The sequence below is a fragment of the Talpa europaea genome (genome assembly GCF_964194135.1).
Source record: "Talpa europaea genome assembly, chromosome: 12".
NCBI classification, from domain to species: Eukaryota; Metazoa; Chordata; class Mammalia; order Eulipotyphla; family Talpidae; genus Talpa; species Talpa europaea.
This window is the reverse complement of record NC_140079.1, coordinates 92,649,651-92,671,500: the sequence shown is the minus strand read 5'-3', so window position 1 is coordinate 92,671,500 and position 21,850 is coordinate 92,649,651. Positions and strand designations below refer to the sequence as shown.

The window sequence follows — 21,850 nt, the reverse complement described above, 5'->3', positions numbered from 1 at the left end:
CTGAGGCTTACCTTTAAAGGCTTATTTGGGTCTTGATAAATTAGTTAAGATTATTGTCTACTGAAGTGAATCTTGACTGAACACAGGAAGACTTTTGTTCTTTACTGGTTGGTCTTGGAGTAAAGATCAAAGACAATGAGTCTTAACCTATTAAGGTTCAGCTTCAGTCAGCTGAAAATCAGAAATTAAAAGTAGGCTAAAAATCATAAATATGATCTTTTGGAAGTCTGTTATTGAAAAGCTTTTAAGGATTTACTAACTTGAAGTTTAAGTGCAAGAGGACAAAAGCTCTAAGCCTGTCATAGTCCCATTTGGGAGAAAACATCACTGTTTCTTACAGCTTGCTACGTTTTGCACAGGGAGAAACCAATACATTCTGGCGCATGGAATTTCTTTCACTTTATTCCATGAGGAGTCTTCACCCATGATAGAGAAACAAAATGAGGAATGACTCTTAATTGGTCTCTTATGTGGTTTCTATATTCATGAAAAGCCAGACAGTTTTTTAAGTAGACTGTGGAAGCAGACAGTAGAACCAGCTTCCTGTAGCCACAGACCACTACCTTCTATCTAGCTAAAACACAGATCAGTTGGACAATTACCCAAAGTCACTGTTAACTGTACTAAAGGGTGAAGGACACCACTAGGTTATTTTACAGGAAGTTGCCTAAATGTAAGAATTCAATCAATCCTGGATGAGAAAAATCAAAATAAGTCATACAAATGAGTTGTCCATATAAGGCCAACTGAGAGAATACACCCAGCCACACTTGACACGAAGACACTATGAATGAAGCTGAGTTGGCAAATCTGAATTTCTGTTAACTAAGGGCAAAATGAGGGAGCAAAGAGCTGCTTCTGTAACATTTAGTATCCAGACAGCATAACAGAAACTGGTTCCATGGACAATGTATATGCGATTAGTCACACTGAATGAAGCAGATTCACTATTCATTTTTCTTTTCTTTTTGTTTGAGAAGCTTGTTTATCTCCCTTTTGGCCATTCCAATGTACTTCGAAATGATTCCATGTTGGTTCAGTCCAGGAAGCAACAGTAAGAAAGTCACTTAAAAAGAAAGAAAATTAAATAAGCAGCAATTAATTTTCTAAAGGTTATTACATTTTAGAGAATGTAGTTTCCCAGACTATTAGACATTCTGATGGGAGGAAGCAATATGAAATCTAGTACTTCCAGTGGTATTTAGCCCCAGAAACTTCTGCCGTTACACCCCAGATAACTTACTACTTATTTTCACATCTAGCATTTTACTTCCCATCTTGGTTATGTTCTCTGACTTAGCGTCCTATAACACAAGCTCCCTGTAAACAAGGAACTTTCTCAGCTAAATTTCTATACTCCTATAGTTCTTTAAGTAGTGCCCAAACTGAACAAGCAAACACACACACTTGTTTACTAAGTTCTGATGAAAAACACCACGGGCCAGGCCGTGCCTGCAGTACCTCACAGACTTACCTATCAGGTAGGTGAGAAGAAGGTTGTGGACTTGCTGTCCCACCCAAGCAACCGCAGCAAGAGAAACGATCATGGTCATGAAGTACTAATAATGAAAAGAACAAGAATTATCAATTCCTAGAACAAACTGAAAAGCATAGACTTCGGAGGTCATTTCAAAAGATAGAATAATTCAGTCTTTATTACCACTTTTCTTTAAAAATATTAACCATGTATAAAAATCCATAGAATTTAGATACATTTCTTCCTAGTATTAACTTATATATTAATTAGCTTAAAAGAGAAATCATTACTTATACAGTTGATAATTGCAACCTCATGTGAACCTGAAAAAGAGCAAATGCTATGCATGTTTTTTATTTCAGTAAATAAAAAAGTGAAATAAAATTTTTGTCATACTAGAATGAAAAACTAAATGCAAACTCTAACTTTAATTTCAAATGATTCAATTTAACTAGTAAGATAAACATTTATGAATGTATTCAAAAAAGTTAAACCAATGGATAATGGAAGATATCAAACTATTTAAAAAAAGGCTATCAAACACTATAATGAAAGCAAAAACTGACTCAACCAGAAATTGTTGCTTTACTTAAATAACTCAAAAAAATAAAGTACCATTTTAGGCTTTTCTTCCTTTAGAGTGAAGAGGCGTTTCCACCAACCCACAGTTCTGCGGCGAGATTTTATTACATTGCTGCAGATTTCATGGAATCTTTGCTGTTGCTCAGTGGTCCTAGAAAAAAAATTTTTCCTTTTGCTATAAGCAACTCTCTACAGTAAACAGAAATAAGACTATTCTCTTAAATTTAAAACAACTATGTTCAAAAAAAAAGGTTAACAATGATCCATTATTATAAAGGGTGAAAAAGTCCTTATGCCACTAAGACATCTTTTATAGCACAAGAATAAGTTTATACAAAAAGACACGGTGGGGCAGGCATGTGTGCGTGTGTGCCTATGCATTAACAACACATGTTGTTAATACACTAAAGCAATGGTAAACATGATTGTAAAGCCGTGTTTGCTTTATGACAGTAACAAGAGCATCACAGCCACTATGGGCCATGTAGAAATTAGTACAGTTTCTCTATTCCTATATTATTTTTCAGATCCTAAAGAATCCTGGATTGTAGCCCATCAGAGTCCCACTGTTTTGAGAAAAATGTTAACAGTAACATTTGAGCATTCATGTTAAAAAAAATAGCTACTAGCATTCAAAGCTTAATACCCTCAAACTGGGCTTCCTACATTTGACGTAAGGCAGAAACAAAAACTCATATCCAAATTCTTTATAAATGTGGGCCTCCCCGGTGGCGCAGCGGTTGAGCGCTGGGTTGCAAAACTGCGCGCGGCCTCTGCGGCGCCGGTTCGATCCACGGCTGCTCCCCGGCCCCCGGAGGAGGGTCCCGCATGGCGTGCAGACCTCTCCTGCCGCCCGCTGCTCCCCTCAGCAGTGTACTTCGGTCCTTCTGCCTGCTCTGCTCCCCGCTCTGGCTCTGGTGAATTCTCTCACCCTCCTGCACTTCTGACTGTACCCAGTGCATGTATAAACAAAACAAACAAACAAACCAGCAAACAAATAAATAAAGCATGCCTCTAAAAAAAAAAATAATAAAATAAAAAAAAAAAAAAAATTCTTTATAAATGTAATGCCAGTGAGGGAAAACAATCATAAATAAAAATAGTAGTAATAATACAAAAAGTTTTTTGGGGGTAGGTCAGGGGGAGAGGGGCTGATAAAACTCAAGTGATAGAAACAGCAGAAGGGTTTCTGCTGAGCCTTGGAACTTCTTGTAAACAATCAGACCTTATATGCTGCCCTTGGTCAAGGCTAGACTGTGGCAGTGCAACAGTGTCCTTCCCCTTAAGATCAAAAACTAAAATGGCTTTGTCGACAAGACTGAGTCACATACTGATAACTAGAAGAAACTATCAGCATTTATTTCTAAAAACTTTCCTCCAGGAGTTATGAATTAGCAGCTTAAAATGTCATTTAATAAAATCAAGGTCAGAGGTTGATTTCTTTTGTTGAACTGTTACACTGCATGGTTACAAACTTGCCCAATAAACAGCAACGTAATTCATAACTGTAAAACAACTCAAAGTACATTTCCTAACACTATTCTGCTATGGGGAAGCCTTTAAATAAACATGACTAAGTGTCCATTTGTCCTCAAAGATCCAGAAGGTACACATGTAAAATTCTTATTTTTATAGAACTATAAATTGCTATTATCAGAACAATAACAAAAAGTAAAGGCATAAAGAGACTATCAAATTAGAATAAACAACCAAGGAGAAGAGCAACTAGGAGAAAAAAATCTATTCCAACATCTAGCTTTAGTCATTTATTCAGCTCTAAAGTGAGAAATCCAACATTCTGGAGGGAAGTTAAAATACTTTAATGTAACCTGGGGCCTCCCTGGTGGCCTAGGGGTTAAGTCAGCGCTATCACCACTATTTCCCCAACCAGGGACACTAACCCACATGGCACAGCATACCTATCCTGTTCTGCTCCCCACTCTGCCTCTGGTGAACCATCTCATTCCTTCATCCCCCAGCACATAGGCAAAAAAAAAAAAAAAAGAAAGAAAGAAACACTTTAATGTGACCTATAGCCACTTAACTCAATCTAAGGTGCTCATAAGTAACAAAGACTGGTAAAATTGTTATCAACAATCCAGTTGTATACAGTGCTTGAATCTACTCTGAAGCACTTGCTATGCTGATAGCCATCCCTGCATGGCCTTGGCTCAACCTTAAATGCAAGTTTTAAAGGTCAAATTATTTCACAGTACCTAGAACAGTACCTATCAGTAGACATTGAATAAATAGCTGCTGACTGGACAAAAATCTACCAGTTACTGTTTTTGTATTCATTTAAAAGTAACTTATGAAACTAATGTTATACATTTTAAGTATCAGTGGAAATATAAAATATAAACATACTACTTTTACAGAAAACTCACTATGAGTTCTGCCATCCTTGATAAAATGTTACTTTTAAAAAACTTACTTCCATTGAAAGGCCTAAAAAGAAAAACAATTTCAAAATAAAAGCTTGACCTTGAAAGAACTATGGTGATGCAAGTACTGCAAATTCATGATTTACTCTGATTTAACAGAGTCTTCACATAAAAGCAATAAATCCAACCCCATAGTGTCTACTAATTACAGCCACAGATCACCCAGTAACTTTTCAGAAGCTAGGCTGCCAAATCATTATGCCACCTACCATTTATTGGAGCCAAAAATTCTAGGTGCAAGAATGGGAACAAGGTAGTCAGCCAAGCACAAAAACATAACAAAACAGGAAACACCGGATAGAACAGATGGATCTAGATAGTAGATAGTCCTGTTTAAAAAAAAAAAAATTAGAGAAAGTCATTAGTATTCATAGTTGTGAAGGTAAGTTTGACTATTTACCACTTAGTCCACTAGTTAGTTCCCAAAAAAAGTCACTTGCCCTTTTCATTCTAATTTTCTCAGAGTGGTTTTCCAAAGCCTTCATGACACGGTGACAAGCTGTAATGGTTAATGTAAATATCAAGAGATAAAATAAAAGCTCTTTGGGGTCCTCAGTATTTGTTAGAAGTATAAAGTATCTTAAGGCCAAAAAGTTTGAGTCAGTTCTTAATTCAACTGCATTAGATTACAAGTTTATGTAAGTGCTACAAATTCTGAAAACTGAGAAAACTGCCCTAAGAAAAGGCATTCTTTCCAGATTACACATTACAAAAGACTTAAGGCACTTTCATAAATGGAGGCAGTGTTTTACCTGAGCCCTTATAACTAATAAGCACAATCCATAGAAATTTAATAGCTCACTTACAGAAACACCAAAGAAACCACACCCATGATGGCAGGTGGAAACCAGGCTCTTTCCCATCGGAGGACTTTATCAGCCATCAGCATCACTTCTCCCCATCCTTGCAGCTGCTCTTCCAGACTTGCAGTCTCTGCAGCCTGGATATGATCAACATTTAAAGTGACCGTTTAACTACTCTCAAAATTTCTGTCGTTCCTAGAGAGTTAAAATTCTTCTAAGGCACCAAGTATGCAAAATAGCTCTTAACCAAATCATTATCTTACTAAACAGGTTAATTTCTGAAAAACCCTGCAAGGTTGCTACCAGAGACAGAAATTAATGGGGGCACTATCTACTCTTTTACATGCCTGATGTAACATAATCCTTAGAGAGGCCCGGGAGGAAAGGATAAGAAGACCCATTTTACAATTACAGAAAGTGAACTCAAAATGCTTAATTAACTACCTTTCCCACAATTACACACCACTAAGTGGCAGTGCCCAGTCTACAAAATTACATCACTTGAAGTTCATTTCAGGTGGTTAGAATTGATCTGTTGTTTTGTCATTTCATTGATTTGAACCCCTATTCTAAATCCATTAGGAAAGCCTCTCTCTGAATAGCAATTTCTAAAATAGCTCTTTGTGTAATGGAATCATTTAGACCTTTCCCTCATTTGCAAATTAAGGAAAACTACTTTCACCAAATTACTTGATGCTTTAAAGTAAACATATCTCCAAACTGCTGCTTACACTTAAATTTTGGTCAGACTAAGTTTTTCTCAAATCAGACAATCAGTTGAAAGTGGACTTCTGGGATGAGCTAATGCTGGCAAAAAAAGCCCTTCAGACAATTTTGGTAGAGGGGAAAAAAAACAACTGGAACAAGAAACCAAGTGTCCCCAGAAATGTCAGCACAGGAGTCAGTGCCACCTTATCTGAGTAAAGATTTAGGGTTATACTGAGCAGTGAGGTGATTTCAGTATTCCTGCCTGTATCTACCTACCATGCTTACCATACAGTTGAGTTCACTTTGTGCTAGAAACTCTGCCAAGTATTCAATACATTTAATCAGTCTTCCCACATGCGGCAAGGTGTTGTTATCCTCATTTTACAGGTGAAGATACTGAGATACACATAGATTAACAGTTTTGAATCCAGGAAGTCCAAGACCAAAGGCCTTGCTCTCCTGACGTTTTATTGTTCTGCTGGAAAGAGTAGCTGAGCTCTAGGACAGAACCTGTCATTTCAATAGATGTGTCAACTCCAATTTCTTGATGCCTCAGTCAATCTTCTTAAAAGGAACCTGGCTAGGGCTAGTTCTGCTCACTAAACAGTCAGACAGTTCTAAAAACCAATGCAAAGTGAAAACCCTGGGGCCTCCCTGGTGGCACAAGGGGTTAAGCCGCTACCTATGAATCTGTCCTCAGCCTCTGCAGCTCGAGTTCGATCTCCAGCCAGGGAGCTACCCTCATGGCACGGCAGACCTCTCCTGTCTCCCCGCTGCTCCCCTCAGCAGTGCATTTCATTAGATCTGCCTGTTCTGTTCCCCACTCTGTCTGGTGAATCCTCTCGCCCCCTCCCCCGCACCTCTGGCCTGCACCCCAGCTCTTGTTTGCATAAATAAATCTTAAAAAAAAAAAAAAAGTGAAAACCCCGCACAATCAACACTGCCCAGCAACGTCCCTTCACCCGTTACCACCTGTACTCTTGGAAAACCAAGTCAAAAATCAAATTCTTCGGTTGTGGCTGCGGTGCGAGGCCTGACTTTCCGGGGGAAGGGCAACGGCGGCGAAAACACCGCTTTCGCTCTCATTTCTGCCCAGACTGTGCCTTCCAGCTCGTCAGCTGTGCCCGCCTGTGGGCCTCGGCTTCACCACACCCCGCCCTGCGGCCGTCCCTCAACCCCCGGATCCCAGGCCCCGGCCGACCCCATTGTCTTTCCACCTGAACCCCACTCCCGGCTCCCCGCGGAGCGCCGCTGCCTCCTGCCATTTTAAGCCGTGACAACTGTCCACAGACGACGGGGCCCCCGGGTTAGGCTCACGGACGGGCGACCCTGGACAGGGCTGGGCCTGCCCCGGCCCCCAAGGCGCTGGGCAGCCCCGCTCGCCCGGCCGGCCCGGGCTTCCGCCACCGACCCCTTCTCCCACTTCCTCCTCAAGCCCGTCGCCGCGACTAATCTCGCGCCCTCCTCGGCCCGCGCCGGGCCTTCCTCAGGGGGTGTCGGGGGTGGCCGCGGGGCGCGCGTCGCCGCCCGGGCGCCCGCGGAGGAGGGCCGGGCCGCGGCGAGTGACAGGAACGCGCCCACCCAGGTCCGCGGCCCCGCTCGGGTCTCTCTCTCGGGGAGACGACGCTCACCAGCAGGTTAGCGCTGCGGTTATCTCCCTCCGCCATCGTCCCAGAGGTGCCGCCTCCGCGAGCGAACGTCGCCCTTCAGGAGAACACAGCCCGCAACGCCCGCACCGAGCCCCCAGCGCCAGGGTACGCCCCGCAGGCGTCTTATATAGCCCGGTCGCCTTTCCCGACAGGCAGCGCGAAGCGCGCTCCTCATTGGACAGATCAAATCCAGCTTGAGGAGAGCGGACCAACTGCTGCCCAGCGCATGGCTTGAAATCGAGGCCAAAGGAGAGCGAGGCCGCACCGGCCGAAGGGCGGGGTCAGGGAATGGCCAATCAACGCCCAGGACTTGTGCGACGCCCCGCCCAGGCCTTTCGGAAGCGGCTCAACTGCCGCCTCGCGGGCCGTTGGGCTGGCTCGGCCTCCCGGCGTGGATCCCCCGGTGTCTTCGCGCTGGGCCTCAGAGCCGCCCCGGAGCCGCTGAGGAGAACTTAGTCGTAGAAGAAATACGCCACGCAGAGTCAGGCGGAGAGCGGAAGCGCGCCCGTGATGTAAACTCCTGGCGACCGGGGGGCGCTGGCGGACCCCCGAGCGGCCTGGCCGGGCCCCTGGACGACCCGCGCTGTTCAGATCCCCGCCCCCGCCGCCCCCGCCCGGCCCCTGCGCAGCTTTGCCTGGGTTTGTGGCTCCGAGCCTCACGCCCACCTCAGGAGGCTGCGTGAAAGGAGCTACTGGTGTAGGTTTTCGGGGTGTTTTTCATGCCTCCCCGTTTACGACTAAAGGCCTCGCTGGAAGGTGGGGCGGGCCGGTGTGAGAACAGGAGCGGACGCCGATTGGGAACGAGGGCTTTTCCTGGGGGGTCTTTAGGAGAAAGTGCCCTCTGCGGGGCCCCCAGGCTGCTGATGAAGCCGAACTTCACCCCCAGAGGAGCTAGTTTTGACAAGACCTTGCTGACGTTTGAGGTCACGCTCTGAGGTAAACCTCATGACCTGTGGCGTTTTTAGCCCTTCAGGAACCCGGGGATGGACTGACTGTTGCATCTTTCCCTCAGGACTTCAAAAGGCACCCAGTGCTGCTTCGCGACTCAGTGTAAAGGCAGTAGTGTCAAATGCTGGCCTTGGATGCTGCGTACAGTGAAGCTCGCCAGTTTGTAACTTGCAGCCTTTTAGCCTTTGATAATTATTGATGTCATGGAACTTAAATTGACTTTTGCAAAGCACCCCTTAAAGAACTACCAGGTTCCAAAGAATTTAGAGAAGGCATCAAGAAATGTGGGAGCACGACTGTAGGCCAGACTGCTGGAAGCCAGCCAGGGGCACAGCAGCATTGTGCATTTCAGGAACGGGGGAAATGTGGCATGCATACCTGAAAAAACAGGAAAGCACCTGGGATCAGGTAGAAATACTTGATGGGGGGAGCCTTTATAGGGAAGGAGACTTCAGTGCCACTCTGGGATTTGGAGGTGATGAGGGCTGGTAGCTAACATGCAGCCAGCTGATGAACAAAGACTCCACTTGGGAGATTTTAAAGCAGTCAAGTTGGAGATGCAGACCCTCTCCTACCTCTTACAAAAAAGGTGCCAATCAGCAGTCAGAGTATATCTAGTAAAGTGCCAGTTAGCTGTTTAAAAACTGACTTTACTACTGTAGCTTTTTTTGCTACAGAATACTTCTGGATTACACAAGCCCCCTACGATTAAAGGAAGATTTTTCAGCACCAGCATATAAAACTGATGTAGGTGGAAAAAACACAAGCGACTGTTAACACGGGTTCTCCAGGGAATCCTTTTGTTACTCAATGTGTTCCCAAATCTCCAGGACTTTTTGTGACTTCATAGCCTAGGAGCACCGCTGTAAGGGCTTTTCACTTTGGCCTAATTATTTATTTATTTTTTTTAATAGAGGCATGTTTTATTTATTTGTTTTGTTTATACAAGCACTGGGTACAGTCAGAAGCGCGGGAGGGTGAGAGAATTCACCAGAGCCAGAGCAGGGAGCAGAGCAGGCAGACTGATGAAGTACACTGCTGAGGGGAGCAGCGGGCAGCAGGAGAGGTCTGCGCGCCATGTGGGACCCTCCTCCGGTGGCCGGGGAGCAGCCGGGTATCGAACCAGCGCCGCAGAGGCCGCGGGCAGCTTCGCAACCCAGCGCTCAACTGCTGCGCCACCGGGGAGGCGCTGGCCTAATTATTAAAATACACCTGTAGTGAACTTTTCTTGAGCTTTCTGTGCTACAAATACAGGATATGATCTTTTAAATTGTGCCAGATGACTAACGGCAAACTCAAATCCTAACAATCCAGCAGCAACAAATGCAAATTTACAGCTATTAAAACAAGCTAGACGTTTTAATTCTTCCTTTAGTGCTTTCATTCCCCAGGGAATATAGATGTCAATAATAATGTACAGGAAGTTTTTGGGGTTTATTTTGCGTGGAACTGAGGTGTAGGCCAGAGGTGTGGGGGCTGAAAGGATTCACCAGAGCAGGGCACACAATGGGCAGAGCTGCAGAAAGATACTACTGAGGGGAGCAGGGGGCGAGACAGGAGAGTCTGCTGCGCCATGTGGGTTAGCTCCAGGGATGAAACTCAGGCCTCAGCAGTGATAGCGCTGAGATTTGACTCCAGGGAGGCCCAAGGAGTTGTTGTTTTTTTAAGTATTACCTAAATTAAGCTACATAAATTGGGTCTTAATACTAAGAAGTTTCCCAGCTTAGTAAAATTTCCACTGCTGTTCAAAGACACAATGGAACTCTGGGGAGAAAACACTAATTTTTTTTAAATTTTGTTATTAGTGCTTAAAAAAAAAAAAAAAAAGGTACCCATATTCCAAAATATAAAGTTTTCTGGAACCTACTTTGACCAAATAAATTCAAAGCTTACATGCCATTTTGAGACGTTTATTTTTTGAAAAACAGGTATTTCATACAATCTTTGCCACATTAATGCAAATATGCACAAAGTAGGCATATATTTTTGTTTTCCAAAAGATGCATCAAGAATGTTTTCAGGAAGCTGGTGTGATTTATTCAACTTTTAATCTTAAATACAATCACAAAATTATATCCATCAGGAGGCATTGCAACCTTTTGTACAGAGAAGTCACTTTATTTATACAATGTTACTAAGACAAGGAAGATTTAGTTTCAACTTAATTTGCTTTTATAATGAAAAAGTAAATCAACAGGTAAGTGAACTATGATGTCATCGCCATGGACATTACAGGTGGAAAATGCAAGGGAAGTTTAAACCAGAAAAATAACTGACACAAGAACTTAAAACAGGAGCTGAAACTTAAGACTACCAGGAAAAGAAAAAAAAAAAATCAGCTTGTTTTGAAAGAAAAACAAGTCTGCATTTCAGAACGACATGCCTTTCCTTAAGCTTACCATCTTCAAAAGTCAAGCTAATTGTATGACATTTTCACATTAGCACAACAGCTTTTTCCCTAGGTAAGTCCAGCCCAATACCCACTGAAAGCAAGAGACCACCTTGAACCTCTTTGCCTTTGTAGATAAGGGATGGTGAGACTATTACCCAGGCCTACAAAGCAGGAAAAGTGCAACAAACCCATAGGGGTTCATAATACAGTGAATTTAATTTTCCCTCCCCCAATGTTTGTAAAATTTGGTAATGCTAGTTTTTTCCCCATTAATGGAATCTTTTAGTACAACCCAAATATTAAAAACAAAAAGGCCTTCTCTTTTAGTGAAACCTGCATTAATGTATCCTATTTACCCTTTGATTTAAGGAAGGGGATGTCTTTGCTCTAAAATACTGGAATTTCACAAGCTCCACAAGTTACAGAATAGAAGGCCATCGGTTTTCATAACTAATTTTGTGTAAAACAAGGATACTTAAATATGCTAACACAGCATTCACTGATTGTTGATGTATATGAATCAGACTAACAGGCTAATTGTAGGTGCTTTCTTTACTATGAAAAGAATTGGGAGAAAAGAAGAACCAGCTCCCTTGATTTTAGTACTGCCAAAAAAGTAAGCCCCCAGCGTAATTACAAACATGTGGAGGAAAATAGGCCAGGAAGACTTTTTGTTTCAAAGTACTGCCTATAATACCCCAGGTTTAAAAGGACCTAAGATTGCACATCAACTCTAATATTTGGCTGTACTTGCATTGCCCTGCTTGGCATTTTAAAATGGCTCTTTCCTTAAATTTCACACATCAGATAAACCACAATTAAAAAAAAAAAATGCCAGTAACACCAAACACTGGACAATATTAAGAAAACTACATACTAAGCTTAGGTAATAGAGGCAAGAGTTAAGGGCAGAGTGATGGAAGTTTTTCTTTGTATTACAAACCCTCACCCTAAACCTGGGGTTTGGGCACTAAAAAAGCAATTCAGAAAAACAGATCAAGAGCTTGATTCTCAATTCTCACATAGAAATCTCACATATGTGAAAAACAACTACATGTCAGACACGAAAGAACCTAGTAATTAGCAAATTCTATAAAGAACTCATGACCAGAAATAGATACTATAAGACACACCAAAGAAACAGGAATAGACAGCTTCATGAACTACTAAAACTCCACAGCTTAATAGAGATAGCAACTAAAAGTCAGGCAATTCTAGCAAATGAAAGACAGGAACACTTAAGAGAAACCTCAGTTTCCAGGGGTACAATGAAGAAGAGGTGGTTTGTAGGTTATCCTATACCCCCTGAATCTGAGAGAAGAGCAGATTCCCTGGTTTTCCACAGGTACTTTGTATCATCATAAATGTATGACTTTCTAACTACAGCACTCTTAAGCTTTACATTATTTTACAGGATGATCCCCAAAATACAGCGCCGTTCTGCTCTACCGCTAGGGCCTTTTACCTGCTGATAAAACTTCTGTTGAGGTCTTTTACAAAAGTTCAAAATGACAAGGCGCCTTTTAGAATGACTTCCCAGAGAAAGCCAAGCCCTACGATGAGGGTCTCATTGTCCAGAGTGCAGCAAAGATTAAGCTTTGAAGTCATCAGTAATTCATATCTGCCCCGGACCAAACATGTATATGCCACACTATTCTCTGAGGGACCATTGTAAAATTAAAGTGGCAGATAATTTACCAGAGGCATGTATTTTTGCAGGTACCTCTGAAGCCTAAAATTCACAGGCAATAAAATCCATGTATTTATCTTTTTTAACAAAGAGGAACTAATTTTTGAATACCACCTAGAGAAGACAAACTAGTGTGAACTGGTTTTATTATTGTGACAAAAGTTTTTCCTGTGACAATAAAGAATGTTGCTGAAAAACCTGTTTCATCTTAAGAAAGCAGAGGTAATCAAGTGATGAATGCAATGGCTCCCACAGTCTTTAGGAAATAAAGCAGAGTGCAAAATACAATATGGCATCATTATTCCAGCTAAGTTGTTTTGATTGTGAAAATGAGGCAAGATGAAGAAAATAAAATTTGATGCATGGGTTTCCTTAACTTATTAGACACATGGGTATTTAAACATACCACCACTCTTGCAATACTCGTCAAAATAGTTAAAAAAAAAAAAAATCACTGCTACTGAAATGCATTCTGTTCTGGGTATTGAAAGATTATAGATTACTGTGGCAATTAGAATACAGAAAAGGCCAGAGCTATGTGGAATTTATCCTTAATACCTTTTGTTTGTGAAGACTGGTAACTAGAAAGCAATCTCTCAAATGTAGGAAAAAAATGTATTCAAGATTTTAACCATATTTTAGTTTGTGGTGATATATGATTTTAAGAATCCTAGTCTGGATTTTTATTTTGGGTCAACAATGGAATTTACATGGTCAGTATTGAAATGCAGTGCTAATTTAAGGAAACCTTGATCATGAACTCTTGCAATGTGTTACTGAACAGCAAACTGTAGAAATTGTACAAAAAGTAAAGTACTTCACAGACTAGTGATTGAACCTGATGAAAAATGGTGGTGGTTCTCTTTTTCGCTGATGTTTTCATATATATGTCCTAAAATGCCAGGTAACAAAAGCACTCTTAATTTACAGTTCGTAAATCAAAAGTGTAATTTACACTTTGTAAATTAAAAGTATCACCTTGTAAATTAAAATTAAGTATCAAATAAGAAAACTGAATTAAAAGACATTTCACTCTACCTCCACCTGAACATCACTTTATTGTTAATCTGTCATCAACAAGGTAAAACTCTAATAGGTACTCTATCCTGGTTTTTAAAAAGGTAGATGATTACACTGAATTAGCTATTTTCTACGAAAGAAACTACAGCAATCACAGAAGAGGGAAAATTTGAATGACCTCCAAAAAATGCACACTACAAGCAATGGGAGTGTACATTAAATCAAATGTTTGTTAGATTCATTACTTTTGAATGCACAGTGACAATTCTGGAAACTGTACATGATAGAATCAAAGAAATGACTTAAATAACCAGAATTAACATTTTGAATGTGATCATCAGACCTTTAAACAATCCTTGAATTTTCCATGTTATCAATGGTTTTGGAGAAATTTCTGTTTATCACTCCAAATGTAAGTTGTTAACAGCACTGAGACGAAAGTATAAGAAATAAAAGGATTGAAACAAAAATGAGTTTGAAAGATGGCTAATCTCTATCAGGTAAAGGGCAATGGGTAGTGGTGGCGGGTTGGGGAGTAGGACGTGGGTTGTTTTTTTTTTCCCTTCATTTCAGAAGTCCTTCCAATGTAGTGTTACTGTTACATAGCTCTCCGTTTTCAGTCCATTTCTGAAATTCATTCAGCCTGTTTGTGCTTACTGGTCAACCCAACCAGTATTGTTGCCAAGCAACAAGTGTTACACTAGAATCTGAATGCACCAAATCTTCCTTGGCTGTGATTTCTTCTCGGCCCCAGTATTCTCTGTTTCTGAGCGGGGTTTTTTCCTGGATTGTACACACAGGGTCAGGTGGAATGGAGTTCCAAATCACTCTGTGCTCCGCGGCATCCCGATTTCTTTCTGCAGCTAACCTCCTGACACGTTTGCAGCTGTTCTGTGGCAGAAAGACAATCTCCGTGTTCAGGCGGTGAGCTTTCTTTCTTTCTTTCACCCTTGACCCTGGGGTTGCAGGCCATGGTGTTGGGCGTATCCCTGAGTGCAGCTGTCCTGCAGGATTCACTTCGTAGCGCACCGAGATTTCCTAGGTTTCCTCAGAGTAAGCCCCCAGTTGCATCACCACCGACTGTGGTGTGGCTTTGGATGCCTGAGGCTGAGTTGATTCTGGTGGATGTCTGACCTCGCTTAACCAGACTCATCTAATGCCTTGCCATTCACACCCAGGCTGTCCAACCTTCATACAGCTGAGCCAAGTTATCTAGATTAGTTGCTTCCTTAATGACATAGTCAACCTATAAAAAGAGGATCGTAAAGTCACTTAAAATTTAGAAGTACATGAGTTTTATGAATTGTTTCAGTTTCTAATCACCCAAATTAATTACCGAAAGGCAATGTAGCTGCTATTGTAGAAAAAGAGTTGAGTAAGCTGGGCTTCCCTCATAATTCCACAGCTGACAGGATGTATGTCTTTGGAAATTCACCTTACATGGTCTGTGAGTCCCACTGACCCATGGGTACTCCTGGGGCTTAACAGTGAAATCACCGGTTGAACATTTAAGTTGTATATTAAAAAAGTGCCTACCAGATCCTTGAACACAGTTGGGTGATTAACAAATGTCTCTAATTCAACAGATCAGTCCAAGTTTCTCTTATACTAAGAAAGGTAGCCAGAACATCTTTCAGGGTCCAGTTATCTGGCAAATGTGCAATATATGGCTGCTGAATTATAATCTATACCCAAAGTTTTATGCAAAAAACTCTATACTTAAGATTTATTTATGCATACAAGAGCTGGGGTACAGGCCAGAGATATGGGGGATGAGAAGATCCACCAGAACAGAACAGGCAGGGAACAGAACAGAAGAGTGGGGAACAGAACAGGCAGGCCAACTGAAATACACTGCTGAGGAGAGCAGCAGGCAAGTCAAGAGAGGTCTGCTGCGCCATGTGGGTTGCTCCATGGCTGGCTGGGGATGGAACTCGAGCTGCAGAGGCTGAGGATTGCTTCATAGTGCAGTGCTTAACCCCTTGCGCCACCAAGGAGGCCCCAGCTTTCTTTCACATAAAACTTAGCAATTACCTGAGTTAAAAGCACAATAGTGAAGCATCCTCTAAAAAAATGGAGAAGTACTAGACAGTGATGAAAGCACACAACCCATTAACCTGTCAGAAAGTTTGTGAGATAAAGATATCCTGTCTCAGTAAATCACCCAAAGTTTTTGACAAACTATTTCTAAAGAATGACTCTTGGCCAAGAATAGTTTAGGCTCAAGGCTCAAGGATGCATTTAAGGGCCTCCCTGGTGGCACAAGGGGTTAAGTCTCAGCATTATGAAGCTATCTGCAGCCACTGCAGCACGAGTTTGATCCCTGGCCAGGGAGCTGACCCACATGGCACAGCAGACCTCTCCTGGCTCACCCGCTGCTCCCCTCAGCAGTATATTTCAGTGGATCCACCTGTTCTGCTCCCCACTCTGTCTCTGGTGAATCCTCCCATACCCTGCAATGGTCTGCCATACACCCCAGCTCTTGTATGCATAAATAAATAAAATAAATCTTTAAAAAAAAAAAAAAGGATGTGTTTAAAAACAAAACAAAAAAACTTTCCTTATTGATGTTAATATTGAATTGTGGATGCCAAGCATTAGCAATTAAAACAGTCAGAGTAGTCTGGATCAAAAATGGCAGCAGTGGCTTGTGCCCCAGATTTCTAGGCAGCCAGGTCAGTCCCAGCCTGGCTGGCCTGTGTGGAGCGGCACCCTATGGAGAGAAGAGTTCAGCTCTCAAAGAGAAGGCCATCACTACTTCATCCCACTCCATGTGTTGGGAGATGGCATGCTGAATGTCTTCTAGAAGTCACAGCATGAAGAGCAAGAGAGCGCCCCCACTTCACCTCCTTCCCTAACCCCATCTCTCCACCAAGTCTTTTTCCTGGGGAGAAGGTAATCATACTCTATTCCATAACAGTCATGTGAGGTCACTGCTGACTGGCTATAAAAACGAATCAAAAGAACCTGGACTAGTGCCCAGCACTGGGGTCCACAGTACTAGTGTGGACTATCACTCTGCATGTGAACAGTAACGTGCAGAACCTTAAGCTCCAGCTCGCCTTCTTTACTTATATCGAATCATGACCTGCACAATGGTCTCCCATGTCTCTGCTTATAGCAGGAGACAGCTTAAACAAGTAACCTGGCTGGTGATGGGGGAAAAAAAGAATAGTCACATCTCAAATTTTTACCCCACAGGAGAAAAGGTAATTTGCAATGGCGACTACTACCCAAACCAAAAGAGCTGACCTGATAATACCAAAGATGGCACAAACCAACATGTATCCCTTGATGTAAAATTCTGAGAAAGATACATCACTAACATGGTGTTCCTGGCCACAACAGTTAATTCTGAATCTAATTATGAGGAAAATGTTAGACAGATGCAAACCGAGGTACATTCTGTAAATAAAATGGTCTAGACATAAAAATTGTCAATGCCAAAAGAAAAATGTCTCAAGAACTATTTTAGATATTAAAATTGACTAAAACAAGTAAATGAAATCCAGGATAAATCTTATATAAAGTACTGGAGGGGTGAGGTGGAAGGGATGCAGCTTAAAAGAGAAGGGTTAAGCAATAAAGGACATGTGGGGATAACTGAAGAAATGTGAATATGGACTGAATGTTAGCACTGTAGAGTCAATGTTGTCTCCTGCGTTGACAACTGAATAATATAACTATGTATTACAATATTTTAAAAGAAAGATGCCGAAGAATTTAGGCATGAAGTATTACGATGGCTGCAACTAACTCTCCAATGGTTCTGAAAATTGTATATATGCAGATACATATACAGTCAGATAAAGCAAACTGAAAATTTTCAAAATATCCGGGGGAGGGAGGATTCACTCTCAAATTTATATACACAATTTTAATGAGAAAATTTCAGAGTAATGACTTTAAAAGCCAAGAACATTTTATAGATATTGTTCCTACAGCCAAAATGTCCTTCTCATTTCATTTGAAACTTTCAGATGCTCCTCTTTAAAATGCAAATTAGCTGCTCATCTGGTAAAGATGTAAGTTCACACTTTAATAGGAAAGAGTTGGTGTAAAATGGTGACTATGTTACAATTCCAGAGCTGTGTCACTCAAAATCTTCTGGATCCTAAAAACAGATTTAATTCCTCATTTCTTGATCAACCACATGGAAAAGCATAAGAGGATCATGTTTTAAAAAGTTACCTGTTCAGCAACTGACATCCTCCTATTTGGATCAACATCTCGGCCCTCTAACTTGGCTTTCACTCTCTTCCACACGCTGACTGCATATGAATTTCTCTCTTGCACAGCTATGAAGCAACAGAAACAAATATAAGTCAGACCATCACTTTGTGTAAATATTTAAGGCATCCTTATTCTAATTAATTTACCTTTCCCAGTCTTAGGGTCTCTGACAGCCTTTTTAGGACTACAAGCAACACTCTTGCCAGTTCCTGGAACAGTGCTTGGTGGAGTATCTGCTGATGTAGCAAGGTTTTTCTGAATCAGCTTTCTAGCATTCTGTGACATGACATCAGGCTGCGTCTTCTGACCAGTGTTGCTCCGGACTGCTACAGAAAAAGAGCAGCAGTAGCTCAATAAACATGTAAACAGAAAACGGCATGGGATAGTGAAGAAAAAGCAGGGTGATGCTCTCACAATCCATCAACTACATATGGACAGTCTTGAAAATGGATGTGATTTTACAATTTTAAAGTTTTCTTCCCATGAAAAAGAAACTGTCCTCCTAAAAACAAATCTTGACATTCAGATGTGAATTGGTACCGTGATGTACCAGTTTGCTGTGGCATCGAAACATGGTAAATACCTTAAGTGCCCAACCACAGAAGATTAACATGGTAAAGTCACAAAACGTTACATTAAATCTGGGCACTGTCATTTTTCAAAAGATTTATTTAGTGACAGGGAAATTAGTAATTTAATATTAAGAAGGCAAAGCAACAAAAGTTGCATTCATAGAAGTGAACCAACAATTCACAGTGATTTTACACCCAGCTGGAATGGAACTATTATATTTCATAATCAAAAAATTAACTATTCAGGGCCTCCCTGGTGGCACAAGGGGTTAAGTCTCAGCAGGCAGCCACTGCAGCATGAGTTCGATCCCCAGTCAGGGAGTTAAACCACACAGTGCAGACCTCTCCTGTCTTGCCCTCTGCCTCCCTCAGCAGTGTATTTCAGTCAATCCACTCTGTCTCTGGTGACTCCTCTCACCACCCCAACCCCTATCCAGCACCTCTGGCCTATACCCCAGCTCTTGTATGCATTAAAAAATTAATCTTTAATTAAAAAATTAATTTTTAAATTAATATTTAAATAAAGAGTATTTGAACATAGGTAGTTCAAAAGTACTTTAAAATTAAAAACAAATTTTTTTCACTTTGAGATATGACATACTTTAAGGAAACCCTTTAAAAAGGTGATGACTATAAACATAGCAGACATTTACAACAAAACCTCTTAACATCTTTGTCTACATAGATTACTGACAGATCAAAATTAGGGTCATTCTGAAGCAGGGAATTCCTACCTGCAGCAAAGGATGGCTGATAAGTAGCAGATGACGTTGGACTTGAGCATTCATTTGTTGCATCGGTGACTAAGGGTGATGCAAAACTCACTAAATTATTATAGATACTGAAATACAAAATAAAATGGTTTATAATACACTTTACCAGATAACTACTTATAAATATGAACAAAACTGAATAAATTAACTACATAAGACTTTCTATATCAGATGTTTTACTTACATTTAAATTTTGGCCAGAAAGCATTCTTACCTCTGACTTTGTGTTTTCAGTTCTTTCAAGGTGGGAGTTATTTCCTGAAGCATTTCAACATGTTCTTGACTGCGAACCTGACCCATAGCCTGAACTAATGTAAACAGCACCGTCTGAATATTGTCTTGCCATGATTTATATTCACCTAAGAATTGCCTAACACTGTTCTCATAGGGAACATCTTCACCATCTGCCAGAGCAGCTTCTTCATCCTAGAATCCATATAACAATGATTATGAAAAATGGTTTTGTTTCAGTGATTATATAAAGACTGTCACTTTTTGACTAAGAATAAGTGGTTTTCAAAAAGCAATCTGTTTAATTATTTTATAACAATTTAATTCCTTTTTTCTAGGAATCTTGTTTCAAAAAATTATAAAACTCCAAATAAAAATAAATCCTAAAATGATTTACGGTTTTGTAATGATGAAGTAATCAAGCCTTTTCTGAGGGCTCACTTTCCTTACTATCTAGATTAGTCAGATAATAGAAGAAACAGTATTTCATTCATTTCGGAGGTACCCTGAAGTCCGGGAATAAGGACATGGAGAAGAAAAGCTACTGTTCTAAATACGATGAGATTAAGGTTAGGTCTCTGCTCTACTTACTACACAGGTTATAAAGTGACTGTGTGAATCAATCTCTTCAAACCTCAGCTTATCTATGCACAAAATTAAGACTACTACCTACCAAACGTATAGTCAAGGAAAACAAATTCATTCATTTACAAATTGGAAGATGTGAGCCGAGAGAAATTACTTTTTTTTATAAAATTCTTATAATGTCATTTTTCCATAAATCATAACAACTTATAATTTTATATAAAAGGGAGGACATGAATGTGTTGATAGTATTAGTCCTACCTTAGCCATTGCTTTCAGTAGATGTTTGACATCTGCAAGCTGCCGGTTATGACCAGTGAGCACAGTCTTTATATTATCAACAAGATTCTGAATTGTTTCACAGACCGTTTCTATCTGCTGCTCTTTCTCTGTCTGAATTGCCCTCTGCATAGACATGTCTTGGGTCAGTTGTTTGTGTGCTGACAAAAGCCATTCAGAGCTGCCAATAGGATGTTCAAGACTGGTGTCCTAAACAGAACAAACATTTATTTAGCTTTAACAATCAGCTGGAATAGTTTAAGATTGTTCATCACTGTCATCAAAAAGTACCAGTAACTTCAAGCTGACAAAGAGAACCTCAGTGGCCTAGTCAAAATAGTACTTGATGATAATTTACAGAATCTGTGAAATACAGAACAAGATTTTTAACTTTTCTGCATAATCACATAGGGAATTAGCACTTAAACTTTAAGACCTGAAAATGCATCTATAAAAGCAAAGATGATCCAGGGTCTCCCTGGTGGTGCAAGGGGTTAAGACCCAGCACTACAAAGCTATCTGCAGCCACTATAGTGCTTTGATCCCTAGCCAGGGAGGTCGTGACCCAAATGGCGCAGCAGACCGCTCCTGCCTTGCCCACAGCTCCCCTCAGCAGTGTATTTCAGTCACTCCACCTGTTCTGTTCCCCGCTCTGTCTCTGGCGAATCCTCTCCCCCCACCCCAAACCTCTGGATTATACCCCAGTTCTTGTATGCATAAATATTTAAAAAAACAAAGATGATCCATATGAAGGACCATAAACCCAAATTTACTTGTTAAAACGAAACCAAAACTCCTAACACACAGCCTAAATTTCCATAAAATGTAAATACCAAACTTATCAACTTGATTTTTCTTTATTATTATTACTTATTTATTTATGTAAGCACTGGGTATAGTCAGAAGCGCGGAAGGGTGAGAGAATTCACCAGAGCCAGAGCGGGGAGCAGAGCAGGCAGAAGGACCGAAGTACACTGCTGAGGGGAGCAGCGGGCGGCAGGAGAGGTCTGCGCGCCATGCGGGACCCTCCTCCGGTGGCCGGGGAGCAGCCGGGGATCGAACCAGCGCTGCAGAGGCTGTGGGCAGCTTCGCAACCCAGCGCTCAAGGGCTATGCCACCAGGAAGGCCCTCAACTTGACATTTCTGAACAAATCTGTGCACTATTTGTCTTCCACTAGTCCTCTATTTGTTACCTTATCTTCAGTATTCTGAATCATCTGTTACAGTCTTTCTCCACCCCCTAAACCTTCACAGTCCTTCCCGTTCTGCAAATTCTTTCACTTTTTCATTAGTTGTATTGTTTGTATAAGATCCTTGAGTGAGAACTACATCACTGTATCCCTCAGATCATCATATATGGCTACATGCTCAATAAATGTAAACCAGTGATTAAGTTGATTTTGAGGGCACAATGAAGGCCTTACCATTTTGATTACCCAGTCTCTACTCCCTCCAAGACCCAGA

General features: G+C 41.2%; 2 protein-coding genes across 2 annotated transcripts in view; both read right to left on the bottom strand.

The window, feature by feature from the left end:
* Positions 1-947: 947 nt before the first annotated feature.
* Positions 948-7,681, bottom strand: ARL6IP1 (ARL6 interacting reticulophagy regulator 1; the record flags this gene model as incomplete). Its single annotated transcript, XM_084250906.1, has 6 exons — positions 948-1,066; positions 1,475-1,559; positions 2,093-2,210; positions 4,713-4,832; positions 5,310-5,443; positions 7,646-7,681. 6 exons carry the CDS (start codon positions 7,679-7,681, stop codon positions 948-950), a joined length of 612 nt encoding a protein of 203 aa, XP_084107032.1.
* Positions 7,682-14,881: 7,200 nt separating this feature from the next.
* Positions 14,882-21,850, bottom strand: part of SMG1 (SMG1 nonsense mediated mRNA decay associated PI3K related kinase) — a gene marked incomplete at both ends in the record, with an annotated part of 94,565 nt that continues 87,596 nt past the window's right edge. Inside the window, 6 exons of the mRNA XM_084249154.1 lie at positions 14,882-14,959; positions 17,905-18,011; positions 18,093-18,272; positions 19,253-19,359; positions 19,506-19,717; positions 20,369-20,596. Coding sequence (XP_084105280.1) covers positions 14,882-14,959; positions 17,905-18,011; positions 18,093-18,272; positions 19,253-19,359; positions 19,506-19,717; positions 20,369-20,596 — 912 coding nt within the window. The remainder of the gene's footprint in view (positions 14,960-17,904; positions 18,012-18,092; positions 18,273-19,252; positions 19,360-19,505; positions 19,718-20,368; positions 20,597-21,850) is intronic.